We start from the raw sequence: 19,270 nt of genomic DNA on the forward strand, positions 1-19,270 counted from the left end.
AAATACTGTTGTCTAAGTTGAACACGTTTCTACTAAATATTTGCCTTGATGCTGAGTCTAAGAACGATTGCCTTACTTTGTTAAAATTTCTACACGCTACAATAAATGGCTGATTACGAGCATAGTCCGTGCCATAAGTTTCAATTCTAACTAAATCTCTATTTCTTACATTTCTTTGGTTTCTGTTGTCTAATCGTCTTGTATACACAATTCTTTCTCTGAGTGCTGTGCACATCAACTTTCCTAGGAGGAGATCATAGATTAATAATACTGAGGCATTTATACGCCGCCTCCAAAGTGGTTGAATATTCAAATTATCACATCTAAATTGATACGATGGCAACCTGTAATTAACATCTCTTTGGTAAATTCCTCTAAGTGCCCAGATTACAAAGTCTTTTTGAACTGATTCAATTTTGTCAATATAAGACTGGTGGTATGGATGCCACACTACACTAGCATACTCTAATTTCGATCGAACTAATGCACAATACAATATTTTTTCTGATTCTATAGTAAACTTGTTCTTCAATGTTCGCTTAATAAAACCTAGTGCACCGTGTGCGCTAGCTACTGTCGTATCAATGTGAATGGCGAATGTGAGTTTCACGTTAAAAATGACACCCAAGTCTCTGTGTGACTCAATTCTATCGAATTTGTGCTGCCCATTGTCTATCGTGTATTCATATTTCCGTACGGTGATGTTCTTCGCATATGTCATAACGAAACATTTCTTCAGATTCAAGTAGAGCTTGTTGATCCTACACCACTCGTACAATTGGTCAATGGCCATTTGGAATAAGCGGGCATCGTTCGGCGACGTGATTCTCAATATGAGTTTTAAATCATCTGCGAACAACAAAACATTCAATTTCTTTGCGTTGTGGTAAAATTCCATACAAAACATAGGGAATATGACTTTACAGATGCACATAAAAAAGGAAGCACTGGAACCTGGTCAAATCCTGAGAATCCATAGATCAGCTGAAATTTCACCGGATTTGTATTTTAGGCCATCAAACCAGCCGGGTGTTTACACTCCCTTTGGGAGTGATATCACGGTCCATTTTGCCGATTCATCCAGCCGTTTTCGAGATATTTCCGTGTGTACATTTGGCCATAGAAGCCAATGCAATAGCAGCGGCGCTCCGAGGTTTTCATACAAACTTCCCATGTAGACGGTCTAACACAGGCAAAATCGAAAAAAAAGTTTAAATTTTTTTTTTCGATTCTAATACAGTATTTTTTGTGCCCAATCCATTGATGTTATCGCCACATCGAAATTCGAGCTCCTTATCAATTAATTAAGGAGCTGAATAATTGTGGTATTTATGCAGCTTTGTGCACGGGTTGTAATTGGCAGCCAATTTATTTTGTTTCATTTAATTCTCTATGTTTTGACATTGCACAAAAAATATTGCTTATACAAGTTACATCAAAAGGGTAACTTAATATTAAACTTCCTCTATATAGGCCTCTACATCACCCAAGAAACATGAAACTAACGGCGTAGTGCTTGATTCAATGCTGATAAAAGTGGATATTTGCCAGCACCACAAGTTCCTTTGAAATCATCAAAACTGAAATTAAAATTGAAAAATTAGATAAATATTCATATAAGGAAAGAAAAAAATCAAATAAAAATTACTCTAGAGTCCAGATCATGGCACCCGCAAGTTTTTTATCGCGGATATATTTTGATTTGACACGCATTGTTTCGACATCATCGAAAGACGCCCATTGATTGCCCTTGAACGCATATGGGCCATACTGTGCATTTTTCACAACAGTCCATCCTTGATTTTTGATATTGTCACAGATTTCGTAATACGCCAATGATCCGGCAGATTTCGTAAATTGGCCAGCTTGGCCCGGACCAGTTGTTGGTGCATTTAAACCATGATTTTGGGCATTTGCCAACGTGTAAGTGATGCCGTAGGTAGGAGCACCCATAACCAATTTTGTCGATGGAGCTCCGAGCTGGATCCAATAGTTGATTGCATAGTCGGCATAATTATTCAGCTCATTATCGGGATAATTGTAGAGTGGTGCGAGTTGACCGGTCTTTTGATTCCATGTCCCATGAAAATCATATGCCATCACACCAATCCAATCTAAATGTTGGGCCAATGAAGGAACGTCATAAGCACCATCAATAACTCTGAAGTAAGCATTTACAGCCGCCGACAACAGCCAGCCACGAGGTTTAAATTCCTGCGAGAGTTCCTCAACGAATTGGGCAAAGTCGCCTTTTTGTGCTGCATCTTCAGGCCGACAGTCTCCATGCCAGCAAGCCGGGTACTATTCCGCAAAGAAAAATATAAATCGAAAATGAACTTAAGAATATGCTTGAATCGTGTGCTCAAGAATCTTACTTCCAAATCAAGATCCAATCCTTGGAAGTTGTGTTGCTGAATGAAATCAATTACATTCGTAATGAAATTGTTTCTTGCATTTGCATCGCTGAGAAGGCGTCCATATTTTTCACCTTCAGAATCGGCTCCACCACCCAGAGCAACGCTAACTTTAACTCCTTTGTTACGTAATTCGGTAATTCGTTCATACAATTGGTTATCGATTTGCGGTTCTTGTACTTTAATTGTCAATGAATCTGAATCTAAAACAGCAAATGAATATACAACGTGCGTGCACAAGTTCGAATCGATATCTTCTGGGACAAATTTTCCATTTCCTTCGCGATAGAAAGACCAATTTGTAAAATAGCACACCGTTTTGTAAAATAGCACACCACTTTCAATCTTTCTGGTTTTGCTTCTGCTTGGTCGCTGAACAAAACAATCAGAACAGCAGAAACGATAACGAACGTTGCAAAGTATTTCATTTTTCACCCTTATTTTCTTCAAATTAGAAATATTTGCTATTCAGCACAGTTCCATATACACACTGAACGAGATGCGTCGAAACAAAGTCATTTATATAGCGAAAAAAATAACAACTTACACACTCAATAATTACATATACATTCAATGCAGATATCTGCGTTAAAAATGAACTTATTGGTGCTACACATTAAAACAGTAAAACCTGTCAATAATGGAATCCCGTGGGGAATTTTTTTCCCCACTATTGACAAGAATTCCAGTATTCACAGGATCCGTTATTCAGAGGATTTTGAGCCGATTCAAACAAGATTTTCCATTATTGAGGGTAAAAAGAAACAAAACATACATTTTTATGGGTATTAAATTATCAAATCAAGTGATATAATGAACGTGAAAAGGAAAAAATGAAATAAAAGTATTTTTTTTACTAAATGAATGAAGGAAAAACGAAAGTGAAAAAACAGTGAAATTCACTGAGTGAATGACAAACATCACTTTTTAAAATAATCAAATAGTCTAAACAATGAATCAAAATGGGAAGGTAAATGATACTCATTTTTTTTACACTATCAATTTGGCAGCGATGAATTCTGCATTTCATGAAACGAAACAATGATTACCAAACTTAATGTAAATGCACTGATCGAGTGAATATGTTTTTATTGGGAGCGTCAAAAAATTTGTTTGCTTGAATTAATAAGCAATGATTTTGGCAGACAAAAGTGAAAACTATCCCCAGATGGTCTAGTCTCAACAGAATGAATAAATGAATAAAAATCCTTTAAGGTTAAGTTAATATTCAAATACTGATCTTTCATTGCGCTATCCGCTTCTTTTATATCAAAAGAAGCGGAAGCGAATGAGCTTTATTTATAATTCTACCCAAAATAGGAACTTGACAATGGTTGTTTACATTTTAATAATTTTGTTGAGCTTGTATGTTTACTTGCGTGAACAATAATACTGAAATGAATGTAATGTAAATTGTACTGCACAATTTTTATGATGATCAGTGGTTTTGATATAGGAAAAAATTAGTTTTATATGAAAAAGAGATGAATAAAAGACGAAAAAAAATGTCGTCAAGAAATTTTTTTCCACTATTGACACGATTTCCACTATTCTCAGGTTCCGTTATTGACAGGTTTTACTGTACCATTCTTCTACGCACATTTTTGCGTTATAGCTCATAATTAATAAGTACGTTTGTGTCACAAAGCAGAATCGAGGAATATCCGCACAAAAGGAAATGAAAAACAAACACAAACGTACCTATAATGCAAAAATGTGCATAGTAGAATGGTTTTAACGCGCACTACCGATAAGTTTATTTTTAACGCAAATATCGGCATTGAATGTGTTTGTAAATGCTGTGATTGTATCAACAACTATTATAACTTGCGAAACTCTCATAAGAGTAATATATCTATGCCCTTTATCAAATAATAGAATGGATTGAAATGAAACAGCATTATTGAGATTAGTATAAAATTCCCGATGCGTCACTTTCACATATATAATATAGAAAATGGTTTGTGTCATCCATGTAATGTCGGGAAAATAATTTTCTCTCTATTTCAAATAATTTTTCCGTTTATAAATGACCATGACAAAATTATGAAAACACATGGGAGTTTTTTTTTTTTCAAATGAGAGGAATTTCGGAGAAATGTTATCTTTGGCCAGCAGGAAAAACCCATATTTTTGCGACGAGTAAGAATGACTAAATTTTGTTTTTATTTCAAAAAAATATCCAGAAATACGATTGGAATCATAGTTATCTTACAAAAACAAAAATGAAATGATGTGATTAATTACACCATGTGTCACATGCATGAGCGATTCTCGTTGAAATATAATCCTTTTAACAAAATTAATGGGGCACAACCTTGGGTTTCAATACAAAATCCAGGCTTATCAAAATGATTCATTGTTTTTGGTCAGCGTGTATAAAAAGACGGCCGCACATAGGAATTTCGTAGTCCAGTAAAAGCAATTGCGCAGTTAAAACATAAAAAATGAAATTCTCTGCTATTTTCGTTGTCGTTTCTGCTGTTTTGGTCGTTTTAATTAGCGATCAAGCACAAGCGGAGAATTATAAAGTCGTGTGTTACTTTACGAATTGGTCATGGTATCGAAAAGACAAAGGAAAATATACACCAGAAGACATCGATCCAAAGTTATGTACCCATATTGTATACGCGTTCACTACTCTCGATGCAAATACATTGACGATGAAAGTATTCGATTCGTGGGCTGACATTGACAACAAGTTATATCAAAAAGTAACCGATTTCCGGAACAAAGGAGCAAAAGTTACGGTGGCTCTTGGTGGATGGAATGATTCGGTTGGTTCAAAATACGGTAAACTACTTACCGATGCTGGTGCAAGAAAGAAATTCATTGCGGATGCTGCCGAATTCATTAAGAAATACAATTTCCAAGGATTGGACCTTGACTTAGAAGTGAGTTTTATTTCAATATTCAGAAATTTTACAAAGAATAAATTTAAATGTTATCATTGCATCCGGAATTATTTCGTTAAATTTTAATCTAATTTCCGATATATTTCCAACTAGTATCCGGCCTGCTGGCAAGGAGCTTGTTCATCTGCAGATTCAAATCAAAAAGTGGGCTTTGCCCAATTGGTTCAAGAACTCTCAAATGATTTCAAGCCCCGTGGTTGGTTGTTGTCGGCAGCTGTATCGGCAAGCAGTTCAATCATCGATGCCGCCTATGACGTTCCAAAATTAGCCCAACATTTAGATTGGATCGGTGTAATGGCATACGATTTTCATGGACAATGGGATCGTAAAACCGGCATAAATGCCCCTCTTCACAATTATCCTGGAAATTCCAATAATTTCTATGCTGATTATGCCATTAAACATTGGATCCAACGCGGAGCGCCATCGACAAAACTGGTTCTGGGTGTACCGTGCTATGGGCAATCATTCACTTTGGCAAATGCTGGAGATCATGGTTTGAATGCGCCATCAAATGGTGGAGGCCAAGCCGGTGAATTTACCCGAGCTGCTGGAATGTTGTCATATTATGAAATTTGTGACAATATCAAAAAAGGATGGACTGTTGTGAACAGCGCGGAATATGGCCCCTATGCATTCAAGGACAATCAATGGGTATCATACGACGATGTCGAAACCATAGGTGTCAAATCAAAATACATTAAGGATACAAAACTTGCAGGTGGCATGATCTGGTCGTTGGACTTCGACGATTTCAAAGGAACTTGCGGTGCAGGCAATTATCCACTTTTGAAAGCATTGAATACAGGACTAGGCCGATAGCTTGATGGTTGTTCACAAAAGATAAATTGATTCAAGGGTTTTTCAATGTTCATCATGTCCGTAAACTTTTTTTGATAATCAATAAATTGAAGGATTTCCATTTGTCCTAATGCTTTTCTTTTCATTTTCGAGGCTTTAATCCAACTTATGATGTTATATATTTATTTTTGGCTTTTCCTTTTTACGCACTCCTAAACCACATTTGCATCTAGCATCAAAAATTAATTGCCCTGAACATATTCTTTGGTGCAGCCCAACCACTGGCTTTTGTGGGTGACGGTTTGCAATTGCCAGCAAATGAAAGCGTAGATATGCCCAACAATGTGAGAGTTAATTTAAACATGTGAACTAATCAATTCATAGTACGATCCTGGTTTATCAGCATAATCCGGAAAACAAGCATGCTAAGCTGCACAACTAAGGGTTAACCACACATGTTAGATAAGAATAGTAGTCAAAGGAATTTCCCACAAATGAATAATTATTTTAAAAAAAACCACTGACAAGATAAAACTTGGGAAAAACCAAAATTTATTACGAGAAAAATGTGTGTAATTTTATTTCAACAAAGCCGTGACAATTAAGAAACAGTGGGTTTAAGCTCACTGCAGTAAAATGTGCATATTTTGTGTCGTGAATTATATAACTTGGTTTCCATTATTTGTGATGTTTCTATTCAGAATTCATGCCTGAAATGTTTCCTTTTAAATGGCCTATATTTTAACTGAATCGATGATAAACAAAGATTTTACTTCATTGGCCCATGATGGTAGCCATTGTTCACGACGCCTCCAGAAATCCTTTGACGCTGTATCAGGTGATTCGTTACTCCATGGCTTGTTGGTTTCATCCGAATCCGAATCCGGGAAAAACCCTGAAGTACCACCAATCGCCAGGTTTATGAGGAGGTAATACTGTGAGGAGCAAATCATTGCAAATGAATGAACGACGAACAAAACAAATGAATGTAAATTTAAATACAAAAAGAAGACGAAATGAACTCACTTGTTGATCAAATGGTGCAGTGACAGCACCGTTTGCCCAAGGATTTGCCCCAGGCAGGTTTGACTGCTGCCAATAACCATCTTGCACCGGAACGGATCCAATTTCTTCGTCATCAATAAGAAACTTGATTCCGCTGTCATCCCAAATCAATCCAAACTTGGGAAAAGCTTCGTCGTATCCGCGTTCATTGGTTTTGTTGAATGAATTGGATGCATGATTCTCATTGGCTAATTGACCGTAATGTAATGTTGATTCGACATCATTGACATATTTACGGTTGCCACGAGATTCCATCACATCAATCTCGCCATTCCACCCTTTGTAGTTGTCTTCGGCAGCCAAAAGCCAAAGACCTGATCAAAAAACACACAATTTGAAATTTAGTGCAAAAAATTACTTCAAAAGACAAACATGTAGAAGTGACCACATCCAATCTCCGATGGGTAATTTCGCAATGAACTCAACGCGTCCGTATTTGAAGGTGAACGAATTCTGCGTATTCAAGCGAGCACTGCGTATGGGATTGATTATGGTGTCGCCGCCAGCCTGCTTGTGGCAATTTTTTTCTGGATTATTTTGGTCGGTACAGTCTTTCAAATCAACGGAACCATGTTCCACATCGTCTTCACCGATTTCATGTGACGTTAACGTCGGTTTTATGTGTAGTTTTCCATTTTCAGCAAAGCTATTCTCATCATCAGCCACGTACCATTCGAATTCGTTGTTCTATGAGAGAAATGATGGAAAATAAAAAGAAAAAAATAAAGGAAAATCATTAGATTGAACGAAATTCCATCAGAAAATATATTCAGAAAATTGTTAATATTTGGATATTATTATTGTACTTACACCGCCGCCTTCAAGTGTAACTTCCGGTTGCCACAATTGTTTGTCCAAAGTGTCGAAGTTTTCGTCCAAAATCAATTGGCCCGAACAGATCTCGCTTGGAGCATAAGATCCTCCAACAGTCGTAATTGACGGTGTGCAGTCCTGAGCATGAGCACAGACTGAAATATTCAACACAACAACAAATAGCCTGAACATGTCGATTTTTTAATGATTCGTTCTGCTCGGCGCAAATCGAAGTGATCTGGTTGAAACTAGCACTGCCTTAAATACTCATTGATACACAGAAGTTTCGTGCTTATTTATTCCCAGATTATAACCGATATGACGCAGTTAATGCAACGCAAAAAGATTAAACGCAAGAATCGAAGGGCTTGCGACGAACAAATATATATGAAATATCTTCAAATATATTCAAATATGCCAAATATTTCAAATATTGAAGCATTATTTGTTTACAAAATGCATCTTGATGTGTATGTTTGACATATTTGGCTATATTTCAAATATTTCATATATTTGAAAATTGAGAGAAATATTTCATATAGATATAGTCAAAATAATATCGGGTAATACCAAAAAATGTCAAAATGTGGCTTAAATATGCCTTAAATTTATCAAATATTCCAAATATTTGAAATATGACTGAAATATAGAATTATATGAAAATATTGCCGTATTTCAGGCGCCGCAAGCCCTTCGGCAAGAATTTCTATAGAATGCCGGAAAGATAACGAGTCATGCGCTTGTTAAGTTTTTTCTCTGGGATCGCACTCAATATTATAGCGACATCTATTATTAAAATAGCTTGTAGTAAACGCATTCATAGCATTTCACTGTAGTTGCGATGTTACCTAATAAATTCCCCTGTGGTATGTAGTTAACAAGTGTCAAACATGAATGTGTCAGTACTACAAGGGAATTCAATAGGAAACATCGCAACTACAGGGAAATGCTATAAATGCATTTACTACAAGCTATTTTAATAATAGATGTCGCTATAATGTTGAGTGTGATCAGTAATCTATTACATAAATCATAGTAACAGTTGTGGCGGGGCAACAAATTACATCTCACTTGTTTTGTTTATGTTAACGAAATACATAATATATTGTTTTATTGGAACATTAAATAATAATAATCATTATTATTATTATTATAGCAATTATAATTACTTTTATATATATAATCGATTCAAATCTACAAAGACAGCAAAATTTTAATCAGAAATCTCAACCTTTCAATTTTACAAGGAATCAACTGTGATATGACGTCATCTCACAATATTTTTTGCAAACAATGTTTACCGCCTGGCAAAGCTTGTTTTATATTTTTGTTCCAAATTCAATTGTTTTGATTTCGATCCTTTGTTACCTTCAACAGAAATTACTTGATGAGATTTGAATCGATCAAGGACCAATGCTGAGCAATTGCTCAAGAAGATATAAATCACTATGAACATTTCTTTGACGCTTCAACTTTCTTGGGTCAAATAAAAAACTGGTGAAGTATCCACAGGAAGTTGTCGCTTGAAAACATTTCACCATCCGAAGCTAGCCAATGAAAACAAATACAGCATCAAATGCTCTGTTATGTTTCAAATCATGGTTTAATGATAAACTCAAACCACTCTACAATCAACATGGATCTGCTCAACCGACGTAAAACTTCTCGTCAATTTATCTACTGTATAAATTGAGTGACGACCTTTGCAGTCTCAAAGTCTCAAATTAAACGCGTAACATTTAACGCTCCACATAGCCTTTGTCCCTTTGCAAACGTTTACCGAAGGTTATTTTGGACCGTTTGCTATCTGACTACTATCAAGCATTTGCATCTTGGTTGTATGACTGTGTTTTTGTTTTCATGTCCTACTTGTGTAAATGCTGAAAAGATTACGAAAAGAGTCAGGTTTTTAACGAGGCAAGAACTGATAGTTACTGCTATTGTTATTATTAATCATTGTAAAAAAAATTGATGTAACAGATTGGTAGACTATTTGAGCACTTAGATAAGTCAGGGGGATTGCAGATTGACAGTTAAGCTACATGATATATACTGAATGAATAGTTCTGTAGCTTGCCGTATATGATATTGTAGGGCAAACTGCGGCGCTAGTGTGCTTGTGTTTCAATCTACAAACCCCCTGAGATAAGTATTGAACAATGAAATTAATAAGCATTCTTTCTGAAAATTTCAAGCTCAAAACAAAATGTGCCCAAAATTTTCAGTTCATAGTGAACCAATAGTAACTATTTTTGTTCAGATTATTTACATTTTTGGCTATACCATTTGTTTTCATATTGACAATTTGGTTGGTTACAAACTACACAATTTTCTATTTTGTGCGATTTTGGATTCATCTGTTTTGATAAAGTCAATTGAAATTGGAAGAACCTATTTTAAAAAATCACCGTATTTGTTTCGTTCATTTCCAGTGCATTTCGAAATTCGGTGATCCAAAATAAATATAGGTGTGTTTCCGCTAAAATATAAGAGTCAAGTGTTTCCATTGAATTAAAAACCCTTAACATGCTTGAAGATTCGAAAGAAATTAAGCTTATGGGCGAATAATTACATATCAGTTATGTTGCTGATAATAAAAGTGGGAATAACAAAAAAATCATATTCAAAATTTACATTTTTTACATTACGTACCTATCGAAGTCGTGTGGCGGCTGTTGAACGTCAAAGTCATTTGAGGCGACGCGAGCGCCCCCCAATTTCAAAGGGCACATTAATGTAATTTAACATTTCAAATCGGAACTACACAGCGCGCCAATTCGAAATATAGGAAAATATAGTGTCAACAGCCGCACCATGATCGAAGTGTCGATTCATGTAAAATTCTCAAGAAACATGTTACGCCTCAGTTCAAACACTTCTGTATTGACATTTTATTGGATCGGTTTGTTTTTCAAGTTCTGCATGTGCATATAGTATTATTTCGGCTAAAAAGCTCCCATAGCAGCTTCTATTTGTAAAACACAAATTTAAATATTTACTTAAGTCAAGATAACAATGCGTGCTGTTTATCATGGTAGAAACATCTGTGCACGGGAATAAATAAAAGAGACAACTTTTCTCAGAATATAGAATGTCATGTGGGGTCAAACTGTGCTTTTGACCGGCGCAAGATAGCGGTGGCGCCTATTCGCAATTTTCGGAATTTTTAAGAACTATCAATACTTGTTGTTGTTGTCATGAATTTCGCAACAACAAGAAGTATTGATAGTTCCTTAAGTTGCCGCAGATCCTATTTTGGCGCTACCGCTATTCACTGTCACGTCAAATACATTGGTTCTTATGGGAGAGAAGCACAGGTTGTGTGGGGTAGGTAAACAAAGAAAAGAACAGGTCATTTTTCAAGCAGAGAATGAAACAATAATGAATTTCAAGTAGAATAATTTTCATTCTAAAATTAGATTTGAAAACATCAGCGGGTTTTTCGCTTGAGAACGCAAATAATCGTATTGCGGATAGTCGGCGAGTACTACGCGAATACTCTGAAATGCCATGCGCAGCCAACTTCATGTTGGAATCGTACTGTTGTTCGCAGCGCGAACAATTGCAGGATATTCAGCGATAACATTTTGCGGCAACCTTTATTATGGATTCCTATTCGCATTGCGAGTATCCGCACTTTAGAATGGATATGCGACGGAGTGTCGGCGGACACATATTTTACCGCAAATTTCTCGTCGGGATGTGAATAAGGTTACTATGTACAAAAGAAAAGAAGTCAGATACACTTGTTATCTGGATAACCGATAACATGTTTTTATTTAAATTTTGGGCCTGATTTTCTCTTACTGCTTTACTTCTAATTTTATTTTGGTTGTCGTTTCTAAGGTGCTTCGGAGCGTTTCATATTTTTGTGTATTTTATTTTTTTTCTCAGAATTTTACTCATTTTTTGTGTTTCTTTGTTTAATGGGATACATTTTATGTCCTCCTTATCAAAATGATTTTACCACCTCGTGTAGAAAAATGGGGTCGTGTAGAATGTTGCATCATAAAAAAACCAACAATTTATCAATATTGTTGCCAACCATCGGTTTGACAAGTTGAAAAAAATGTCAACCGAGTTGTGTTTCAAGATTTGCATGTACAATATGCGGGTAAGAAATATGCACGAAATCTGACGCAAGAAGAAAATCAACAATGCGCAATACATGGTAAAAAACCTCAATTGTGCTGTGAAGGAGACACCTAGTATGATTATGATATCGTAATAGCGGAACAAATCATTCGGACTATAAGCCTCAAAAGATTACGATAGGTGTTGTTTTTATAACAAAAACATCTGCGTATGCAATTAAAACATAAAACACTTTTCTCAGAAATAATAAATAAAAGTACAACAAAACAAAAAAGTATACGGGTAAAGGAAAAAAACCTTAAAATAATACATCAAGCAGATAATGAAACAATGTTGAATTTCAAATTTAATGAATTCTATTTAAGAATTAGATTAGAAAACCAACAACTCAAATGTTTTTCACACTTTATCACACAACCGCTGACACGTGCACTTTTCAGGCATATTGCGTAACATCAATACTTTATTGAAAATGTATGATCCAAATCCATGTTGGAAATATGTTAAAAGAAGGGACATTGAAAACTCATATTACATGAATAAGAGTGTTTTCTTTTAAACTGTGGAACGTGAACCATATTGTGTTTTGTTGGTCGTTTTCAAGATATCTTTTTTATTTTTGTGTGTTCTATACATATTTTCTGCGTAATTAAATATTTTTTCTCTCCAAATATCATTTTTTTTTCGTACTCTGCCCGTTTTGTTAGGTTCATATCGTTGGCCCCACCCAAATTTGGTGCTGGCTGATCGAATGCACTAGCATTTGGTGCTTCTTTAGTGCTGTCGATTGTCACCTACCACGACTTTGGTGCTGCTTCCCGAGCACAGCACCAAAATTTTCAAAATTAAGAACATAATTACGAAAATTACGAAAACGACATGGTTTTAATTTTGAAAATTTTAGTGATGGGCTCAGGAAGCAGCACCAAAGTCTTGGTAGGGACAAATGGACAGCACCAAAGTAGCACTAAATGCTAGTGCATTCGATCAGCCAGCACCAAATTGGGGTGGGGCCAACGGCATGGACCTCGAATAGTTTGCTTAGAAAAATGCGTCAAGACACTTTATGATACACATTGATAGCCGGCTTCATAAAAACATTTGTACCTCCTCGTATATATAAAAAGAAGAATCAATTCATTCTTCATAAAGAATAATTACACAGTTGATACATTTCAAAAATGAATTACTATGTGATACCTGTCCTCGTTTCTGTCATTTTGGCGGTTTTCGTTAGCGATCAGGCGCAAGCACAAAATTACAAAGTAGTGTGCTACTTTACAAATTGGTCTTTCTATCGCAAGGGAAATGGCAAATTTGTCCCAGAAGATATCGATTCGAACTTGTGCACGCACGTTGTATATTCATTTGCTGTTTTGGACGAGAATTCATTAACAATCAAAATATTTGATTCGAAGACCGACATTGACAACCATTTTTATGAACGAGTGACCGACTTCCGACAAAAGGGCATTACAGTGATGGTTGCAATCGGTGGATGGACTGATTCAACATCAAAATACGGGCGTCTTCTTACCGATGCAAATGCAAGGAAAAATTTCATCTCAAATGTTGAAGAATTCATTGAGCAACACAATTTCAAAGGATTGGATCTTGATTTGGAAGTAAGTGTTGTTTACAATATTGAATCATTTTTCAAATATTCTTCTCCAGTTCTTCATTTGTACTGAATAATTTCTTTGAATTTCAATCTAATTTACTTTATATTTCAAAATAGTACCCGGCCTGCTGGCAAGGAGCTTGCTCAACTGGAAATCCAGCGGAGAAGGACGGTTTCGCGCAATTCGTTCAAGAATTATCTGAAGCTTTCAAGCCGCGTGGCTGGCTACTATCGGCTGCTGTATCTGCAGGCAGTAGCACTATTGATGCCGCCTATGACGTTCCAAAATTGGCACAGCATTTGGATTGGATTAATTTGATGGCTTATGATTTTCATTCATACTCGGATCAGAAAACTGGTTCAAATGCTCCACTCTACGATTATCCCGGTAATTCAAATAATATGTACGTTGATTATGCCGTTCAATATTGGATTCAACTTGGTACTCCATCGACAAAACTCATTCTGGGTGCCCCGTGCTATGGCAAATCTTTCACTTTGGCAAATGCTCAGGACAATGGAATGAATGCGCCAACAACTGATCCGGGCCAAGCTGGCCAATTAACAGGTGCGGCCGGAACGTTGGCATATTATGAAATCTGTGATAATATAAAAAATCAGGGATGGACGGCTGTGAGAAATACCAGCATTGGCGCATATGCTTTCCGTGATAATCAATGGGTGTCTTTTGATGATGTCGAAACCATGCGCTTCAAATCGAAATACGTTCGCGACTCGAATCTCGGTGGAGCAATGATCTGGGCATTAGATTTGGACGATTTCAAAGGAACTTGTGGTGAAGGCAATTATCCACTTTTATCAGCATTGAATGAACGATTGCGCAACTAGTTAAATAGTCTATTTCACTCCAAAAAGATTTAATTGATTTGTAATTTTTCTAACTAGACAGATAGATTTCTTGCACTCTTTTTTTTCGTTTAGCCATTTATAGAGTTTAATAAATGAATGAATAAATGTATTTTATATTGCCAATCAACTCTAAATGGTTCATATTTTTTTCTATGAATTAATTTAAAGCACCATTGTTATCTTCCACGATCATGAAATAATAGTATGAATTGTTGAGAATAGTAGGAAAATTTTCAACCTCATCACAGAATGCAGGAAAATAATTTGATTTTGATCATTCCATTTTTAAAATGTTTTCATTCATTAGATCCGTATTTCGTTTTGACGATTCAACAGCACTTCATCCATAAAATTCATTGTCTGTTTGCAAAAGTTTGAAATTAGATAAATCTGTTATGTATTTACACTTGAGCATGTGCTTGGTTAAGCATTCTTTATCTATTTTTGTGTTGTCTCTGTGTGGAAAAGTCAAATATTTAAGTCACAATGTGAGTACGTACAATGAATACGTACAATGATCGCACTGACTCTCAGCAAATATCAGTATCTTACTGCGTGCTGGTCAACGCACATACAAAAACACAACAAATGATGAGCATTTCAAACAACACCATCGACCGAATTTTTGTTAGAAGAGCAAGACGATGACAAAAACATCGTCACAGCTGATTTCACTGAACACACACACACCGCATTCGTGCTTTAGTTTTAGTTTTCGTTACATATTCTTTCTTCTTTTTGTTCTTTTTTCGTTTCTTTTTTTCTACTTCATTTTTTCTATATTCACTTGTCATACCGACGCAACTTTCGAATTCTTCGTTGAAAATTAGTATAATAATGACCTGTCCAAAATTGAATCAAGACTTCAAATGGTACTCAGATTGATGTCGCTGATTAACACTATGACCGTTTCTTGGGCACCCAGGGCCCCAAGCGAACTTTAAAGTTGAATAAAAATACTAAACAGTGTATAAACCAACCGGAGTTAAGTCTCATTGTATAGATTTCATGTTTATACACCAAAGTTGAGCGAAATCGTAGAGGTGAAATCCTATTCTTGTTCGGTTTCGTGTGGAATTGTCGATATAAGAGAAAAAAGAACTGTGATTTGTTTTGAATTTGATTTTATTTTGTTTCGTCTTTGAAATTAATTTAAGAATTCAACTGTGATCCCATTATGATTATCGTGTTATAAACGACTTCAGATGTTTACACAACATCAATAATTCAGCCCAAAAAGCATTCGAATGTGGGTTTTATTCAAAGAAGTGACATTTTCATTAATGTAATGAGAGGTAAATGTTCTATTTCATGCACAATGAATTGTATTGTTTTCACAATCCCTGAGGATGGAACGCAAATACGCGTCCGAAACGTCGGAACAACAGTGAAAAAGAGAATAAACAGCCGATAGCCCCACAATCGAAATAAAAACCTCGTTTTTTATTCGATTATTTTGCTTTTATCTTTTTAGCTCTGCGTAATGGTGGTCAACTGTAACCACGCTTCATTGAATTTTTGTTGGCATTACCCTTGGACTAACCTAACTCAAACATATAATGCACGCAGCCTAGAATTTGATTAATGCCAATGAACTCGGTTGTTAAACGTTCAAAATTAAAGCGGTTAATTGTGTTTATAACAGTACAGGGTGGCGCAGAATAACTGTCCTCTTTTTTCACATCGCACGTTCTTATACACAATGTATTGCGATTCACCCGGCATTGTACCGTTATGTTTATTGGTGTTTACTCTAACACTTGTACTACGACGCATTTGTGTTCAGTGTTTGTTTGTGCTGCAATCACGATGGAAGCAAAACGTCATTTGGTTTTGGATTTGCGCAAGCGCGGCTTCAGAAAAATAGATATTTTTCGGAAGCTCCAAAATATCGATATTTGCATGAAATTCATTCAGCGTACTATCAAACGATTCAATGATCTTGGCACAGTTGAAATACAAAAACAATCCAGTCGTCAACGATCCGTTCATACCAAAAATCTCATTAAAAACATGAGAGACAAAATTCGAAGAAATCGCCACAGAAGTGCCAGAAAGAAACACAATGTCAGTCGAAGAACAATGCAAAGAGTTCTGAAAGATGATTTGGGAATGACTCCATTCAAAGAAAAAGCGTGGGCATGGTCTTACACTTAAACAGAAGCAAGCCAGAGTGGCAAGATGCAAGGAGCTGTTGCGCCGGCGCGCAACCTCAAACATTATTTTTTCAGATGAAAAGTTGTTCGTGTTGCAGCAAAGTCTCAATGCACAAAATGATCGTGTGTATGCAGTGTCAATTGTCGACATTCCTGAAGACGAATTGACCGTTCAGCGATTTCAAAATGCTTCACGGGTTATGGTTTGGGGCGCCTTTTCGGCCGGCCAAAAATTTCCGCTTGTTTTCATTGAAGAAGGCGTGAAAATCGATCGATTTGTTTACAGACAGAAAATATTGCGTCAAAACTTGTTGCCACAGTCCAGACGATTATTTCACAATGAACGATGGGTGTTTCAGCAAGATGGTGCACCGTCACACAAAGCGGTAGGGATTCATGGCCGCCGTCGTCTCCTGACTTGAATCTGCTGGATTATTTTGCTTGGGGTTACATGGAATCGAAGCTCAAGGGTCTAAAGATCACACAAATCACCACAATAAATGCATTCAAAAAGAATATAGAAAAAATTTGGAATGAAATTCCCATGAATATGGTGCGCGCCGCGTTTTTAAGCGTCTGCGGTTGGTGATCAGAGCAATGGGCAATCGAATCAATCCGAAAACGTGATTCGTAAACTTTGTAACAAATACTAACGGAAAATAAAAACTCTTTTCAAATTTCGTTGCAAATTCTACGTTTTTTAATTAAAAATAAAAAGAACAGTTGAACCCGTGAGCATAAAAACAACGTATTGACTCTTCGCCGATGAATACGAAACGCAAAAAAATCGCCGAACAAAGTGAAACACCAATCTGTTATTGGATCAATATGAAGCATGAAATCGTTGGCTACTATTTTATTCACGTTGCACTTTGTTTCGAAGCGCGGCAAGTGTTTCATTTTGTTCCAGTAACAGAACGTTGTATCACTTTGTTCGGCGACGCACTCAATGTACTGTTTTGGAAAAATATGCATGGTTTGATACAGTTTTGAGTCCATTGGTATGATGATTCATTTTAACACAACACCCATTCTATTTCGCTCACACTTACGTGCACTTTAACGTTGCTGAAACATGTACGTTCTTGTTTCTTTACTGCGCACATCTTTTTAACAGTAAAGCAGACTACTTTGTTATACGGGTAAAAATTGCACGTAAGTGTGAGCGAAATAGAATGGGTGTTGTGCATCCGTGTTTTGGCCATGTATAGATTTCACTATATAAACCAATGTATTCACAGCGGCGTGAACCCGCGTTCCGAGGATTTCATACAAACTTCCCATGTAGACGATCCAAAATAGGCAACAGTCGAAAAAAAAAGTTTAAATTTTTTTTCGATTTTCATATAGTATTTTTTCTGCTCTATTGGTGTTATCGGCACATCGAAATTCGCGCTCCTTATCAGTTTATTTTCACTTCATAAACAAATCACGACCAAAACCACCATTAAAATGAATCATCATACCAATGGACTCAAAAGTGTATCAAACATTTTTGTTTCAATTAAAGTGAAACACAATTTCTATAGTCAGCCGATATTTCACGATTCACTTTCAAGCGAACAGAATTTATGTTGCACTCGCACAAAACTGTATCGAATCATGCATATTTTTTCAAAACAGTACATTGAGCGCGTCGCCGAACAAAGTGATACAACGTTCTGTTACTGGAACAAAATGAAACACTTGCCGCGCTTCGAAACAAAGCGCAACGTGAATAAAATAGTAGCCAACGATTTCATGCTTCATATTGATCCAATAACAGATTGGTGTTTCACTTTGTTCGGCGATTTTTTTGCGTTTCGTATTCATCGGCGAAGAGTCAATACGTTGTTTTTATGCTCACGGGTTCAGTTATTCTGCGCCACCCTGTATATTAAACCATTACAACGAAGCGACGAGTAGCTCTAACTTGTTATGATTGTGCGGATGTTATGTAACATATCAGTTATTCTAATCGAAAAATGTATGAATTCAAGTAGTACAAACAGTGACTTTTTTTGCTCCGCCTGCGCCCTGGTGCGAAAATTTCTTAGCGCGCTTAACTGAAACAATAGGGCAGCCAGACATGATTTTTTGAAAGATACAATTTTCGAAGATCATGCGAAATTTTTCCCAGATTCCATGAAAAAATCTGTGCTCAATCATCAGACTAATGATTTCATTACCACTAGTGGTCATTTTCAAGACGATATGGGTGATTTCCAAAAAGTGATCCGAATAGCTCCCCTCTCCCCTATTCAACGCACTTCTTATAATTCTTTAAAAAAGAAATTACCACTTACTTGAGTATATTTGAACATCTTAAAAATCGAATATATCGATCGTGACAACAAAACGATTGAGTTTTATTTAGTGGAATTAGTTGGAGGCAAAACAACACAGTAAACAAAAGTTAACCTCACTTCCGGCAATACTAAATACATCATACAAAAAAAAAATGATAGTATTCATACTAAATTAAGTAAATTTTGTATTAGTCATATTTTACCTATTAAATTCAAGATGAAAAAAGAGACA

At 36.1% G+C, this 19,270-nt stretch overlaps 3 protein-coding genes across 3 annotated transcripts; 1 reads left to right on the top strand and 2 right to left on the bottom strand.

Moving 5' to 3' along the window:
• Positions 1–1,247: 1,247 nt before the first annotated feature.
• Positions 1,248–2,882, bottom strand: LOC129565599 (probable chitinase 10; the record flags this gene model as incomplete). Its single annotated transcript, XM_055440617.1, has 3 exons — positions 1,248–1,580; positions 1,649–2,301; positions 2,376–2,882. Coding segments are annotated over 3 exons (1,239 nt in total), but the record flags the coding sequence as incomplete, so codon positions are not given.
• Positions 2,883–4,834: 1,952 nt separating this feature from the next.
• LOC129565600 (probable chitinase 10) lies at positions 4,835–14,648 on the top strand. Its single transcript, XM_055440618.1, has 5 exons — positions 4,835–5,308; positions 5,423–6,143; positions 13,008–13,039; positions 13,276–13,728; positions 13,842–14,648. The coding sequence occupies exons 1-5, from the start codon at positions 4,862–4,864 to the stop codon at positions 14,571–14,573; spliced, it is 2,385 nt and encodes a 794-aa protein (XP_055296593.1). The 5' UTR covers positions 4,835–4,861; the 3' UTR covers positions 14,574–14,648.
• On the bottom strand, positions 7,398–8,347 carry LOC129565978 (beta-1,3-glucan-binding protein-like). Its single transcript, XM_055441456.1, has 2 exons — positions 8,006–8,347; positions 7,398–7,882 (listed from the first exon to the last, which is right to left on the bottom strand). The coding sequence occupies exons 1-2, from the start codon at positions 8,198–8,200 to the stop codon at positions 7,550–7,552; spliced, it is 528 nt and encodes a 175-aa protein (XP_055297431.1). The 5' UTR covers positions 8,201–8,347; the 3' UTR covers positions 7,398–7,549.
• Positions 14,649–19,270: the final 4,622 nt, after the last annotated feature.

Source organism: Sitodiplosis mosellana, unplaced genomic scaffold (genome assembly GCF_009176505.1).
Source record: "Sitodiplosis mosellana isolate CC-2019 unplaced genomic scaffold, AAFC_SMos_1.0 Smas_scaffold_3, whole genome shotgun sequence".
Classification (NCBI taxonomy): Eukaryota; Metazoa; Arthropoda; class Insecta; order Diptera; family Cecidomyiidae; genus Sitodiplosis; species Sitodiplosis mosellana.